The following is a 16,728-nucleotide window of genomic DNA, read 5'->3' on the forward strand; positions in this document are numbered from 1 at the left end:
GGACTTAACAATTCAAATGTGTCCATAAACCGAGCAGTACTTCTAAGCTTGAACCATGGACTTAACAATTCAAATGTGTCCATAAACCGTGCAGTACTTCTAAGCTTGAATCATGGACTTAACAATTCAAATGTGTCCATAAACCGTGCAGTACTTCTAAGCTTGAACCATGGACTTAACAATTCAAATGTGTCCATAAACCGTGCAGTACTTCTAAGCTTGAACCATGGACTTAACAATTCAAATGTGTCCATAAACCGAGCAGTACTTCTAAGCTTGAACCATGGACTTAACAATTCAAATGTGTCCATAAACCGTGCAGTACTTCTAAGCTTGAATCATGGACTTAACAATTCAAATGTGTCCATAAACCGTGCAGTACTTCTAAGCTTGAACCATGGACTTAACAATTCAAATGTGTCCATAAACCGTGCAGTACTTCTAAGCTTGAATCATGGACTTAACAATTCAAATGTGTCCATAAACCGTGCAGTACTTCTAAGCTTGAACCATGGACTTAACAATTCAAATGTGTCCATAAACCGAGCAGTACTTCTAAGCTTGAACCATGGACTTAACAATTCAAATGTGTCCATAAACCGTGCAGTACTTCTAAGCTTGAATCATGGACTTAACAATTCAAATGTGTCCATAAACCGTGCAGTACTTCTAAGCTTGAACCATGGACTTAACAATTCAAATGTGTCCATAAACCGTGCAGTACTTCTAAGCTTGAATCATGGACTTAACAATTCAAATGTGTCCATAAACCGTGCAGTACTTCTAAGCTTGAACCATGGACTTAACAATTCAAATGTGTCCATAAACCGTGCAGTACTTCTAAGCTTGAACCATGGACTTAACAATTCAAATGTGTCCATAAACCGAGCAGTACTTCTAAGCTTGAATCATGGACTTAACAATTCAAATGTGTCCATAAACCGAGCAGTACTTCTAAGCTTGAGTCATGGACTTAACAATTCAAATGTGTCCATAAACCGTGCAGTACTTCTAAGCTTGAGTCATGGACTTAACAATTCAAATGTGTCCATAAACCGTGCAGTACTTCTAAGCTTGAATCATGGACTTAACAATTCAAATGTGTTCATAAACCTTGCAGTACTTCTAAGCTTGAGTCATGGACTTAACAATTCAAATGTGTCCATAAACCGTGCAGTACTTCTAAGCTTGAGTCATGGACTTAACAATTCAAATGTGTCCATAAACCGTGCAGTACTTCTAAGCTTGAATCATGGACTTAACAATTCAAATGTGTCCATAAACCGTGCAGTACTTCTTAGCTTGAATCATGGACTTAACAATTCAAATGTGTCCATAAACCGTGCAGTACTTCTAAGCTTGAATCATGGACTTAACAATTCAAATGTGTCCATAAACCGTGCAGTACTTCTAAGCTTGAACCATGGACTTAACAATTCAAATGTGTCCATAAACCGAGCAGTACTTCTAAGCTTGAACCATGGACTTAACAATTCAAATGTGTCCATAAACCGTGCAGTACTTCTAAGCTTGAATCATGGACTTAACAATTCAAATGTGTCCATAAACCGTGCAGTACTTCTAAGCTTGAATCATGGACTTAACAATTCAAATGTGTCCATAAACCGAGCAGTACTTCTAAGCTTGAACCATGGACTTAACAATTCAAATGTGTCCATAAACCGAGCAGTACTTCTAAGCTTGAGTCATGGACTTAACAATTCAAATGTGTCCATAAACCGTGCAGTACTTCTAAGCTTGAGTCATGGACTTAACAATTCAAATGTGTCCATAAACCGTGCAGTACTTCTAAGCTTGAACCATGGACTTAACAATTCAAATGTGTCCATAAACCGAGCAGTACTTCTAAGCTTGAATCATGGACTTAACAATTCAAATGTGTCCATAAACCGTGCAGTACTTCTAAGCTTGAGTCATGGACTTAACAATTCAAATGTGTCCATAAACCGTGCAGTACTTCTAAGCTTGAACCATGGACTTAACAATTCAAATGTGTCCATAAACCGAGCAGTACTTCTAAGCTTGAACCATGGACTTAACAATTCAAATGTGTCCATAAACCGTGCAGTACTTCTAAGCTTGAATCATGGACTTAACAATTCAAATGTGTTCATAAACCTTGCAGTACTTCTAAGCTTGAACCATGGACTTAACAATTCAAATGTGTCCATAAACCGTGCAGTACTTCTAAGCTTGAATCATGGACTTAACAATTCAAATGTGTCCATAAACCGTGCAGTACTTCTAAGCTTGAATCATGGACTTAACAATTCAAATGTGTCCATAAACCGTGCAGTACTTCTAAGCTTGAATCATGGACTTAACAATTCAAATGTGTCCATAAACCGTGCAGTACTTCTAAGCTTGAATCATGGACTTAACAATTCAAATGTGTCCATAAACCGTGCAGTACTTCTAAGCTTGAACCATGGACTTAACAATTCAAATGTGTCCATAAACCGAGCAGTACTTCTAAGCTTGAATCATGGACTTAACAATTCAAATGTGTCCATAAACCGAGCAGTACTTCTAAGCTTGAACCATGGACTTAACAATTCAAATGTGTCCATAAACCGTGCAGTACTTCTAAGCTGATACCCGTCAGTGGACATCATTAAAATGAAAGAATACATCCACAACACTACCACAACATGAGACTAAAATGAAACTTTTGACCCAATGGAAGTGAGGAACATGAGAACATAGTGATTTTTACATCTGATCACGTTATTGACTATCATTAATCATGTCTTGGAGCACGTGTTTGGTCTTTGTCGCTTCAAAGTACCAAACTGAGGTTTTAGTTATAAGACAGTTTTCTTAAAGATGATATGTAAACTCGTTTGTCTATATAATCATCTTTAGTAATTGCAATCTGAAGGTCAAAAGAAACCACAAAACTTTGATATTTTATAAATCGTGTCTTGTTACTATAACAACCGTACTCAAAAAGGCAGACACTAATTTCCGGGGAGTGACTACATGCCAGTTTTCCTCACTCGAACTCTGGTTAACATATCGATATTACCATGGTAACAAACATAAGTCAAATATTAAACATATCTTGTTTGACAAAAATGTACCTGTGCTTGCCGATTCAAGAATTTTATCTGATTGGTGTTAGAATGCTGGGGTGTAAAAAATAACCGTACGTAATTTATCTAAGACTTCCCTAGAATGTTATCTCTAAAAGGCGATAGATCTGAGTGCTTTGTATGAATTCGGTTTGGAATAAACTAATATTGATATTTCAGAAGATGGTACCAAGTCATTTTGGTGACCACACTGGTCAAATCAGGAAATGGTGACTAATAGTAGAGGTCAGAGGACAACGCCCTGCACTGCACCGATGTATTGATTATGTCAATACAAAAGTGTAAAGTTTGGTAAATAGACGTTATAGTTGAGTTTACTACATTACATGGGTAAGCATTAGCCTCGGGAATAGTTTTCTAAAGCTGGCAGTTTTACCTTCGCCTTCACTTTAGTATATGGGACTAAGGCGATGTTTTAAATCAGTTCAGTTGAATTCTGGGATAGTAAAAATAGTATAGTTAATACTGTGGAACGGTAAGTTAGAAACGAATGAAACGTTTCTAATTCATCATTCCAAAGTAACTATACTGTACTGTACTGTACTGTACTGTACTGTACTGTACTGTACAATAATTCTTGGGACCATAAAACAATATATTCTTCACAGATTTGTCAGTATCCTATATGTGATTTGCGGGCCAGTTATCAGAACCAGCCATAATTTGCAGATTCTCGCAAACTCTGGAATTTAAATTGATGACTGACTTTGTATGTGTTGGCAAGTGGTATGAGGAACGTAGATAGTCCATGCAATGATAGTTATATACTGAATCTGGATATGAATATTAATATATTGATGTGCTCTTCTCTTACTTACCATATACATTATAACTTATATAATTATTACAACAATGAATGCACGTTGCCGTCATGTTACATTATATAATTTCACCATGACCATCAACTGATACATTTTGGGTAAAGAATGTGTTTGTTTGTTTGTTTGTTTGTTTGTTTGTTTGTTGTCTTTTTGAGTGATTGCATGCTCTGGACGAAAATCTTAAAAAACTTGGGCCCGCAACATTTTGAATATAGAGGTGCAGCGGTCTGATGTGAATCTCAGATAAAAAGGATTTTTAACGTGTAAGCACTGTGTGATATGAATTTTATGATTAGATGTTGACCCTGATGTTGACGGTTGTGTGACTGAAAGAATATACGCATATCACTGATCAGAGATGTGTTTACATTTTAAACAAAGGGGTTATAGTTTTTAAGGTCATGAACTTATGTGGTCACGTGGATAGAGGGCGCACAATTAACATCAAAATGGCGGCGTACTATGAAAAGGCAGAGAAGACCTCTCGTCTATGTTTGCACCTCTTTCTACGTATAAACACCGACTTTTAGATTCATGTAAGTATAGGCAGTGTAAATATTTTGATGAAGATTCTTTGTACATATTTTGACATTGCAAGCGGTAACAGATTCCAAACTCGGATCCGTTCACGATCCAATGGCATTCGGCAATGCAACGTTGAACGTACACTGTACAGTACAGGGTAGTTTACTAAGTCTATCGATACCAGTTATGCACCTTGATAACTTTACGTTACTACCTTCTTCTTCATGACCCTTTTCACGTTCATGATGAAATTTGTAAAATCTGGCTGTTGGTGGGGTTATAACAAGTTGAACAGGTTAGTAACCATGGTCCCATAAAATTAAAAGTGTCCAGGGACAAACGTAATGTTTTCAACTTACACAACACGCCAGGAATGCATGGGTTATATGATTCTTTAGTGTTCAAGTAGCCTTATACAATAAAATATCAGAGAAGCAATCAAAGGAATCAAAACATTCTCTCACTGAATATTTATTTGTTTCTAGATATTACGTATAACAAGATGTCTGACCAACCACCAAAGGAATCTCTAAGACAGAAATTCAAGAATTTCTTTGGCAAAAAGTCTGGTGGTTTCACTGTTCATGTAAAGCCATCGTCTGAAGAGTTCTTGATAACTGAAGATCTCTTGAGGGTAAAGAGTGATATTGTATTTGTTTGGTTTCTCCATCCTTTTTTAATATATCAAAGTTCCTATCCATCACACGTATCAATTACATGTTAGTTTTGTTGAGAATGATTTAATCAGTTATAATTCTTAGACACAAACTGGATGAGTCATTTCAGGGTAACTGCAATTTTCAGAAGGTTAAATTACCAAACTTAATCAACTAGAAAAGATTTCTAGATACCGTAATGTGATATACTTTGAGTGGTTTCATTAATGCAGGGCAAAGATTATGATAAACACCCAAATACAATGTAGTATCAGACTGAGTGTTTGTTATATCATAACTATCTGTGATTTCTTCATACATGAAAGGAAATGTCCCTTCATTATTTTGGTCTACAGTATTCAGTGTTTTGGCACAGACGATGGGTGGGGGTGGGGGGGTGGGGTTCTATGGATTTGGTAAGGTTTAACTTTATGAACCCTAGTAATAGAAGTGGACAATCTGATAAAACTGACAAAGATTTCTACTGTTTGGGAACTCTGGTAAAATACCTTGGGACTCAGGTATTTTGCCCTTGAAACGTGTAACTAAATATTGGTATTGACACAGAGCATAGACCCTCCACCCAGGGTCTATGCACAGAGACAGTTTTCTAAGGTTGTACTGTGCTGTTATTTTCCATACAGGGGGTGGGGCCAGAATCTCCTACCAGTCAAAGAATTAAAATCCTGAAAGAAGTTGCTGAGTTGGTTCTGGAGAAACAGTTGGAAAATGTAAGTATGCAATATTGACTATGTACAGAATGTAACAAGATGTTGAACAACTTAGGTGGAAATAGATACAACAACACTAATGTAAGAACCTAGGATTGAAACCATGGCCTTTAAGTCTCTACTGATAAGATAACACTAATGTGAGAACCTGGGATTGAAACCCTGGCCTTTAAGTCTACACTGATAAGATAACACTAATGTGAAAACCTGGGATTGAAACCCTGGCCTTTAATTCTCCACTGATAAGATAACACTAATGTAAGAACCTGGGATTGAAACCTAGGCTTTTAAGTCCTCATTGATAAGATAATACTAATGTAAGAACATGGGATTGAAACCCTGACTTTTAAATGCATGATATCAGAACCATTTTCTGACCCAAACATTTCATCCAGTCTCTGCTTAGCAATGAAACAGACTCAGAGTATCGTAATCTTCCTGTCTATAAGAATTACTTGTGTGTTTAAAGTACCGGTACTGGTAGTGACAATCAGACTGAATAATGGGGTTCTTTTCATGAACAGAATGCAGTTGAAGCACTATGGCTTGCCATTCAAGACTTGTTGAATCCACAGATGACAACTGAATGTAGACACACAGCATTGAAATTCCTACGATGTCTTGTCACTGGACAGGTAACTTTAACATTATTTCACCAATTTGGATTTATATACAAGGACAAACATTTGAACATTTTATAATATATTTTATAATGTTTGTGATAATAGATATTTTGCTAGATAGTTTGAAAAGCTTGGTATATAAACCTTGCAAAAGTTTGTTTATAGTCTGTGTATTTCTCTCTCCATTAGTTTGACAAGCTTGGTATAAACCGTGCAATATTCTTTAGATTGGTCAATGATCATACTCTTGAAGAAGATCTAGCACCAAGGTAAGTGATGTCATCAGATTAAATCCAGACTGTGATGTCATCAATTAAAGCCAGATATCACTTCTTTTTTGCTTGATCATATCACCACAAATATCATTTAGTGATGTTACATTAATATTGACAATTGTCCTAAACTGCTAATACGACAATAACAAGGCACATGATAAAAGAAGTCATACTTACTCGTTATATCATGATTTCGATTTGATTAAAATGTGATATGTTACTCCAACTTGTTATTTGACTTGATCTTACAACTTTTACTTTGCTTGAGTTGTTATTTGTATAACAGTTACATTCTTGTCTTGATTGCTGCCCTCTATGGCCATTTTTGTCAACTAATGGCATCATTTTTTTATGATAGGTTTGATTTGTTGAAAGCTCTAAGTGAGAATGGTAAAGATATAACATATTTTGAGGAAGAATTAGGACCATTTTTACTGGAGTGGACACCAGAGGTTTTACATGCTAACAAGTAAGTTTTGTCTCTAAAAATGTGTAGGACAGCCACCAGTGTTTTCCTAAACAAGGTTACAAGGTTACGTTTTCTAAGAATCATCATGGTCTTCAATTTGATGGAAGTTTGATGTGAAAATTTGTGAGTTGATGTCAAAGTCATATCAAAACAGTCCATCAACTGTAGTTGTTATCATTGAAACTTGAAAATGACCAAAAGGTTATCCAACTTTTAGAGGGTATGGTAAAGTAAAGTGTGAATATATCATTCCATGCAGCCATCACACAGTGTTAGGATCAAAGTGTGCCAATATGAAAGAGGATGTCTTAGTAAGACCTGGTACTTTGCAAACACATGTCTATTATCAACATATGCCACCTTTTGTGCTCTGAGCTTAGACTGACAGATCAGCCGTTATGGGTGTGGTCTTATCTCCCTTTAAAGTCTTTAAGACAGGCTGATCAGCCCATTGATGGTGTGGTCTAATTTCCCTTTAGGACAGACTGATCAGCCCAGACATTACAGTCTAATGCCACCTTCACTAAATCCCTATTTTTTTAATGCAGTGAACCTTATTAACCATGGCCTAGTCTATTTTGGTATATTAATCATTACAACTTTCTATCTTTGTTTGTGTTTCAGGGAATGTGATTTACTATCTCTGCTAGTTAATGTCATAAAATTCAATGCATGTTATTTAGATGAAGAGATTATATCAGGATTTGTACAGTAAGTTTATAATTCATTATTGTTACTAACATATAAAAACAAAACAAAAACATGAAGACTATAGGATTATGAATTGAAGAACAGTTGTCATTCTGTTTCCTGCAGTATACGTTATCACCATCTTGTCAATCTCTGTTTTCTACAGTATATGTTATCACCACATATTGTATACAATGTGTAGCTAGTTAGCCTAGTACAGTATAGTAGCTATAACATTTGTCCAACAGCATTTAATACACAGGGGTCCATCTCTGTACATATACAATGTAGGCTATAAGCTTATGACAGGTATTTGCTGTAAAAATATTCACAGATGTGTGCCCGAAATTAGACATTGTAAACATACATCATACAACATGGAACTAGCATGGCAATATGTAAGTGTTTTGTAATTACAGCTACTGGGGCTTTAACTAATTAAGCAATTAATTAATTGATTGATTAATTGCCTTTCTCCCAAGGTGATATTGTAAGTACACAAGTAATTACTAGTTGGGCAAAAGAAACTTAAACACTATCTCACCATCAAATGATTTGATGATTTAGAATATTTTTGTTTGACTGAAATACACTTTCAACAATTCAACTTTCCTTTCATTATTTATTTTAATACTTCCATTTATCTCCAATTTAGGACTACCTGTATTATATGTAGTCATCCTAAAACTGAAGCTAACATAGAAGTGTCATTACAAGTACTAGATGCAGTGGTATGCTACAGCTGTTTACCTGTTGATTCATTGCATCATTTCATTGAAGCACTCTGTAGAACTGTCAATGTGGAGAAGTTCTGTCAAACCAGTTGGAAGGTAAATTTCATTTTTTTAAAAATATATTGTAGATAAATTTGTGTATGTATCATTATTCTGGTAGAAAAGTTGGTATAATGATTGTATTATCATCAGAGTGGATGGCTGAGAATCTTGACTTCAATGGTTCAAACACCACATTTACTGTTTGTCTGTGATTTGATTATGTACTTGGGCAAGATTTAACTAGCACTTGTAAAAGTCTACCCAGCCGTTTACATGGGCACATGATAGGAAATAATTATTATGTGAGGTATGCAATATCAGGCTATAAGCAGTAAGGATTGTTCTCTCTCTGGAGAGTTCAGATAGCATAATGGGTTTGACTATCTTAAACATAGGCTCTTTCCTGTCGGAATAATTCTTTAGTGCTGTGACCACTAAGAGTTTAAAATCAACAAATACTAATGTGCATAAAATAATGTAAACTCAATGTTCCCACAGTGCCTAAATAAGATTTATAATTTATGCATTTCATAAGTTGAATGGTTAAGGAGAAGAGTCGTGTTATTGTATAGGTTTTCCTCTCGTAAGCCTACAATTTTTACTCATATTGTTTAAGATGATTGACCTAATGTTTCCGAAGGAATCAATATGTGAAAGATTTTAAAGAATCAGAAATATCTCTGTCACTGTTTGGTATCACTTTAAATGCAATTATAAACAAAACTTTGCAACGTATAAATCTATGAACCATGGAATTAATGTAAGTTTTTGTCTTGTTTTTTAGTTGATGCGTAACTTACTAGGAACACATTTAGGACATAGTGGTGTGTATGCTATGTGTTGTATACTGGAAGACAGGTATGTTATTAGTCTGTAAGCTACTCCATGACAGGGCGCCCTCACACATCGGTCAACCCCTTTCATAGAGCAGGTCGGTGAGCTGTATCTTACAGTCATGTATGTTATGTGTTATTTGAGTTCAACGAGTTTCCAACTTTGTGTAAAATAAATACCACCTGGTCGGTATTTAACCACAGAACCTACCTCACCTTTTAAACTATGTCAAAGTCTGAAAGTGAAGTATTCAAAGTTTGTCATTATCAGTTCAAAACTGTCAACACTTCTTTAGACTGTTTCTTTGAAGTTCTTCTTAGAGCATTGATACACAAAGTAAGAAAATATGCATCTTTCTATGTCTTGTGATATTCTTCAAACATGATGTCAATATTACTGGGTGATTGGTAGGGATAGAATCCTGTAAGGATCTCGGTAACCCACAATGCACCATTCAGGATATTAAGATGGTGGGTTTGGAACTTCCACATTCAAATACCATATAAGTTACAATCAGAAAACAGAAAAATATGGATGAAGAGTGTGATTATAGTAGACTTCAAGTTTATGTCTATTTGTGATATGATTCATGTATATTTCTTATGAAATATGATTTCAGGAACCATGTGAATGATTCACCATTACTTCGTGGTGCTGTCTTCTTTGTTGGTATGGCATTATGGGGATCAAAGCGTGTAACGTCACTACGACACACCCCTACATCGGTACTACCCTCATTTCTAAAGGTATATTACATGTTCTAGATTTAACAATATGTTGACAATTGGGCTCAGTGATCAGTAACATCTTCTGTAATAACCACCAGGAAGGAGTAATTTGTGATTTGATAAATGTTATGATGCCATCTTTTGGATAAATTTTGAAGTGGTTTCAAGTATGATTTTGATTTGATGCTAGGAAAGAAAGAAAGAAATAGCAGCAGTGAGGTTTGAACTGGTATAGCTTTCAGATTCTAAACTTAGAGCTGGTCACTAACCATTTCACCTTTATGACTAGCCGACAATTAGCATGTGATAATACTGTAACTTTATTGAACTTCCAGGCATTAGACAGTAGTCATATGATAGTGTCTTATGAAGTGGTCCTGTCAATATCAAGGCTAATCAAGAAATATGGACATAACATTGAAATGGTGACATGGGATGTCCTGTTAGATATACTAGAGAAACTACTACAACAAGTACATGTAAGTATGAGGGAGGGGGGAGGGAGGGAGGGGGGGGAGAGAGGGAGGGAGGGAGAGAGAGAGAGAGAGAGAGAGAGAGAGAGAGAGAGAGAGAGAGAGAGAGAGAGAGAGAGAGAGAGAGAGAGAGAGAGAGAGAGAGAGAGAGAGAGAGAGAGAGAGAGAGAGAGAGAGAGAGAGAGAGAGAGAGAGAGAGAGAGGGGGGGGGGAGGGACGGATTGAGGGATAGAACGGAGGGGTGAGATGAGGAGGGTCCTTTTGAATAATGAAGGAAATTTTGTGGTTCACCATCTTGATTTCAAGAAAATCAACAATCTTTTATTTTCCCATTGATTTTACCTACTTTGTTCTTCCATGGTGTGCCAAGCAAGTGAGACAATTTTCTCTGTTTCACCTTTCTCTCTTCAACAGGATCAGTACTCCGGTAATGAATCATTATATGATGAAGTCCATGATATCCTAAGTTCTGTAGAGACACTGCATGAAAACAACCAATTCCATGGATCAACAGAAAGACTCTTTGAAATTGTAGAGCATTGGGCAAACCAAAGACCAGTAAGTCAAAATATAAAAGTCTTGATGACTGCCATGCTGGTTTTAAAATCCATGCTGTTAGATGACTGTGGATGACTGAATGACAACACTGTGCACTCAGTAAAATTCATCCAACACCAGTCACCATAGAATGTATATCATGGGTAGAACTGAATAAAACTGTCTAGTCTGACTATAAAATGGCAGACTTAAAAAGTAATTTTCTCAAAACATATTCAGGGTATGTGTATTTTATTTGAAACAGTGCTTTGCTATTAATTAAAGGTAGTTATTGAAGTGAATTTCAAGGAGATGTAGGCATAGAGGTTTATTTTATTATTTCAAACATGTTACTAGAATAGCTCTTTCAGTCAAGAGTTTATCATACCTTAAAGCAAATGTCTTGTCTGACCTGTCCTTTTAACATCACTCCTGCGACATAAACCATTTATGCCACTAGAGGGCAGTAATCACCAGAAATGTATCAGAAATGAAATGTTTGTTCCCAACAGGAGAGTTCAGTGTTGAGACTGATCAAACACAAAGCACAGGTCATTCACCCCACCAAGGAAGGTTGGATTAAACACCTACAACAGTTGATGGATAAATACTTTAAACAAGATACAAGAACCTGTATCAGAGTGAAAGTCCTCAATATTTTATCATGTATACTGTGTTCAACTAGACATATATATGAGGTAAATATATCTTTATTTACTTGTGTGAAATAGACAGTATCGTCATGAAACGAAAGAGACATCATAAGTGTCAAATAACAGAGTGATTTAGACTCAGCAAGTAGTGCTTTTCATACATTTCTACACTTCTTGCTTCCTGCATTTTCATATTATTGTATTAGTGTTGAATTCATCATGAGATTTGATGAACAGTTGGTTATTTTGTTTACTGTTGTCAACATGACAACTTATGAATAAAATGATTCCCCTACAATTCCATTTATACAGGATGATTTGATAGAGTTAGTGGTCCTACCCCAACTTAGTCACATTGTTAATATTTACACAGGATGATTTGATAGAGTTAGTGGTCCTACCCCAACTAAGTCACATTGTTAATATTTACACAGGATGATTTGATAGAGTTAGTGGTCCTACCCCAACTTAGTCACATTGTTAATATTTACACAGGATGATTTGATAGAGTTAGTGGTCCTACCCCAACTAAGTCACATTGTTAATATTTACACAGGATGATTTGATAGAGTTAGTGGTCCTACCCCAACTTAGTCACATTGTTAATATTTACACAGGATGATTTGATAGAGTTAGTGGTCCTACCCCAACTTAGTCACATTGTTAATATTTACACAGGATGATTTGATAGAGTTAGTGGTCCTACCCCAACTAAGTCACATTGTTAATATTTACACAGGATGATTTGATAGAGTTAGTGGTCCTACCCCAACTTAGTCACATTGTTAATATTTACACAGGATGATTTGATAGAGTTAGTGGTCCTACCCCAACTTAGTCACATTGTTAATATTTACACAGGATGATTTGATAGAGTTAGTGGTCCTACCCCAACTAAGTCACATTGTTAATATTTACACAGGATGATTTGATAGAGTTAGTGGTCCTACCCCAACTAAGTCACATTGTTAATATTTACACAGGATGATTTGATAGAGTTAGTGGTCCTACCCCAACTTAGTCACATTGTTAATATTTACACAGGATGATTTGATAGAGTTAGTGGTCCTACCCCAACTTAGTCACATTGTTAATATTCACACAGGATGATTTGATAGAGTTAGTAGTCCTACCCCAACTAAGTCACATTGTTAATATTTACACAGGATGATTTGATAGAGTTAGTGGTCCTACCCCAACTAAGTCACATTGTTAATATTCACACAGGATGATTTGATAGAGTTAGTGGTCCTACCCCAACTAAGTCACATTGTTAATATTTACACAGGATGATTTGATAGAGTTAGTGGTCCTACCCCAACTAAGTCACATTGTTAATATTTACACAGGATGATTTGATAGAGTTAGTAGTCCTACCCCAACTAAGTCACATTGTTAATATTTACACAGGATGATTTGATAGAGTTAGTAGTCCTACCCCAACTAAGTCACATTGTTAATATTTACACAGGATGATTTGATAGAGTTAGTAGTCCTACCCCAACTAAGTCACATTGTTAATATTTACACAGGATGATTTGATAGAGTTAGTGGTCCTACCCCAACTAAGTCACATTGTTAATATTTACACAGGATGATTTGATAGAGTTAGTAGTCCTACCCCAACTAAGTCACATTGTTAATATTTACACAGGATGATTTGATAGAGTTAGTAGTCCTACCCCAACTAAGTCACATTGTTAATATTTACACAGGATGATTTGATAGAGTTAGTGGTCCTACCCCAACTAAGTCACATTGTTAATATTTACACAGGATGATTTGATAGAGTTAGTAGTCCTACCCCAACTAAGTCACATTGTTAATATTTACACAGGATGATTTGATAGAGTTAGTGGTCCTACCCCAACTAAGTCACATTGTTAATATTTACACAGGATGATTTGATAGAGTTAGTAGTCCTACCCCAACTAAGTCACATTGTTAATATTTACACAGGATGATTTGATAGAGTTAGTAGTCCTACCCCAACTAAGTCACATTGTTAATATTTACACAGGATGATTTGATAGAGTTAGTGGTCCTACCCCAACTAAGTCACATTGATGATGACCCAGACGTTGAAGTACGAAATGTTGCTGTACAGTTACTGGTGGATGTGGCATTAGATTGCCATACACAACGATGCATTGAGATATTCAGTATTATGGAAAAGGTAAAATTAATTTTCTGTGATTGATTTTAATGATAGACAGAAAATAAAGGTCATGAAAATTGTAGATGTATAGACTTCCTCGTTTTGGATCACTTTTGATATAGATACTATATCATGTAATTGTATGATGATGCAGAAACCTGTGTATTCATTCCCTTTCTTTCATGGTCTTTTGATCACAGATTTCAATAAACAGTGCCCTCTAGTGGCACCCTTTCACATTCTGTAGTCATTTTTCTTTAACAAAAAAAAATTGGTGTTTTAACAATTCTGCTCAAAATGTAACATTTCATTTCAGTTGCTTTCGCTTTTCAAAGGACTTTACTAATCGTTCTCCAACTTCAGGTAAAATCTATCTAGAGCTACTGTCAGTTAGTATTGAACCTTTTCAAGTACCTTTATCACCATTATAAGATCAGATTATTTGAACACACATGTATGTTACAGATTTTCACTACCTGTAATGTTTTGGGAATCTCACTACTTGTAGTAGTTTGCTAATTTTTGTTATCACATCAACTTTATTGGTGATTATTGACAGGTAATGAGTCGTCCAATGTCCAGCAGCAGTGTTACACCACCAGTATCTCCAGAGACAGGTGATGTGAAAGTACAAAGGCAAACCAAACAAAAAGTGGCTGAAAAACAGTTACTTGATATCAAAACAGCTAACATGGGTTTACTGGAAATATTCAAGGTAAGCTGTACCAAAGATTTCAGCAATTCAATATTGTTGACAATATTAATAGTAATGGATATTAAAGGATAGGCTCAACAAAACTCAGCTCTAAGTGTTTCCAAAAGTACTGACTAGCTTTCACCCTGTTAACAGAGCATCATTAAATCAGTCGATGTTATATAGATATAAAAACTTTTGTCATACAGCAATGGTGTGTTAAAATTCAGGATGAGAGACATTTTGTATATCAAATGTAGAAACAATAAATTAAAGATGAATATAAGATAATCTGGTTTTACCATAATTACATTTATTATTGAGTACTTGAATTTTATCCTAAAACATAACTTGATATAGCTGAGTGCTTTCAACTGCAAACTGTCTTTCTTGTTCACTATGATAGATGGTGCTGTTTCAACAAGTTCATTATTATTATTGTATGCTAGTACTGTCATGCCACTCCAACAAAGACATGAATAGCGTAAATAAGAATGCTGTGTCAAGTAGTGTTTACAAATCAGCAACAACAAAAGTATCTCATTATATAATACAACTTGTCAGAATTCTACATTATTTCTTGTGTTTCACTATCTTCATACCCAAGTTCTTTATTCCAGTTACAGAATTCGTACGTCATTTTATGATCATAAAAAATGGTAACTTATTTATTGTAGTGTTTTTCATTCTTTTGCAGCATAAGATGTTTTTGCTGCCCTCCATGCATGCTGTGAAAGCATTTGAATTAGTAGTTCATCATATCCAGTCGCATTATTCTAACAACTATACACATGATGTGGCCTGTAGTATTAGATATGAGGTGAGTAATTCTAACAACTATACACATGATGTGGCCTGTAGTATCAGATATGAGGTAAGTTATTCTAACAACTATACACATGATGTGGCCTGTAGTATTAGATATGAGGTGAGTTATTCTAACAACTATACACATGATGTGGCCTGTAGTATTAGATATGAGGTGAGTTATTCTAACAACTATACACATGATATGGCCTGTAGTATTAGATATGAGGTGAGTTATTCTAACAACTATACACATGATGTGGCCTGTAGTATTAGATATGAGGTGAGTTATTCTAACAACTATACACATGATGTGGCCTGTAGTATTAGATATGAGGTAAGTTATTGTAACAACTATACACATGATGTAGCCTGTAGTATTAAGAAAGTGATGAAACAGACCATTGTGTCTGTATTTACGTTGACAAATAGACATAAAACATTATGTTACTCTATAACTTGTTTTCTGTTATACAGGTGTTCAAATGTCTGCTAAGATTAAGAGCTGATCCACTACACAGGTTAGGATTCCCAGATAAAGATGGCGTCATCAAGTATAGTCCATATCTGCTTGTAAAGGACAGGTATGTATAATGTAATAGATCTCGACCCTCATGAAAAAAGGCTGTTACCTATGAGGCTATCGAGTTTAAATAAAGTTTATTATTATTATTATTATTATTATTATTATTATTATTATTATTATTATTGTCATCTGACAAAGATTTGAAAATTTATTTGAAACTTTTCTCTTAACATCAACAAGTTTTACGAAACACATATTTTTTTTGTTCATATTTTCAACTTATTCTTGTTGTTGTACTCAATGAAGCATGCAGGATTGTCTAGTAGTGAAACCCTATCTCACAAACGTAGTTGGTTGATAAACAAGGAATCGGATCTATACCTGATTTATGACAGTTTATCTATGGACATATTTTATGGGTCTACTGTACTTTCATGCCTGTCTAGACTTTCAGATTCAGATTCAGATTCAGATTCAGATTCAGATTCAGATTCAGATACTTTATTACTATTTGTGTAAAACATTGGAATGTGACTATTCATGAGTGCTCCGGGCTCCTTTTGATAACTTCAGACCAGATGTTAGCATTGTTAAATCATTGCTATCAGCACTAGCCTCTAAACTGACATATTTTCA

At 35.3% G+C, this 16,728-nt stretch overlaps 1 protein-coding gene across 1 annotated transcript in view; it reads left to right on the forward strand.

Annotated features, from left to right (window-relative positions):
• Window positions 1-4,354: 4,354 nt before the first annotated feature.
• The window catches only part of LOC144435152 (tuberin-like), a 28,218-nt gene continuing 15,844 nt past the window's right edge, over window positions 4,355-16,728 (forward strand). The window contains exons 1-17 of the mRNA XM_078123718.1: window positions 4,355-4,473; window positions 4,948-5,096; window positions 5,763-5,849; window positions 6,374-6,484; window positions 6,662-6,741; window positions 7,106-7,216; window positions 7,841-7,927; window positions 8,562-8,736; window positions 9,467-9,540; window positions 10,136-10,262; window positions 10,580-10,723; window positions 11,132-11,275; window positions 11,767-11,952; window positions 13,928-14,083; window positions 14,625-14,780; window positions 15,457-15,579; window positions 16,044-16,150. Of these exons, the coding sequence (XP_077979844.1) occupies window positions 4,428-4,473; window positions 4,948-5,096; window positions 5,763-5,849; window positions 6,374-6,484; window positions 6,662-6,741; window positions 7,106-7,216; window positions 7,841-7,927; window positions 8,562-8,736; window positions 9,467-9,540; window positions 10,136-10,262; window positions 10,580-10,723; window positions 11,132-11,275; window positions 11,767-11,952; window positions 13,928-14,083; window positions 14,625-14,780; window positions 15,457-15,579; window positions 16,044-16,150 (2,063 nt within the window). The 5' untranslated portion in view covers window positions 4,355-4,427. The remainder of the gene's footprint in view (window positions 4,474-4,947; window positions 5,097-5,762; window positions 5,850-6,373; window positions 6,485-6,661; window positions 6,742-7,105; window positions 7,217-7,840; window positions 7,928-8,561; window positions 8,737-9,466; window positions 9,541-10,135; window positions 10,263-10,579; window positions 10,724-11,131; window positions 11,276-11,766; window positions 11,953-13,927; window positions 14,084-14,624; window positions 14,781-15,456; window positions 15,580-16,043; window positions 16,151-16,728) is intronic.

The sequence above is a fragment of the Glandiceps talaboti genome, chromosome 5 (genome assembly GCF_964340395.1).
Source record: "Glandiceps talaboti chromosome 5, keGlaTala1.1, whole genome shotgun sequence".
Taxonomy (NCBI): Eukaryota; Metazoa; Hemichordata; class Enteropneusta; family Spengelidae; genus Glandiceps; species Glandiceps talaboti.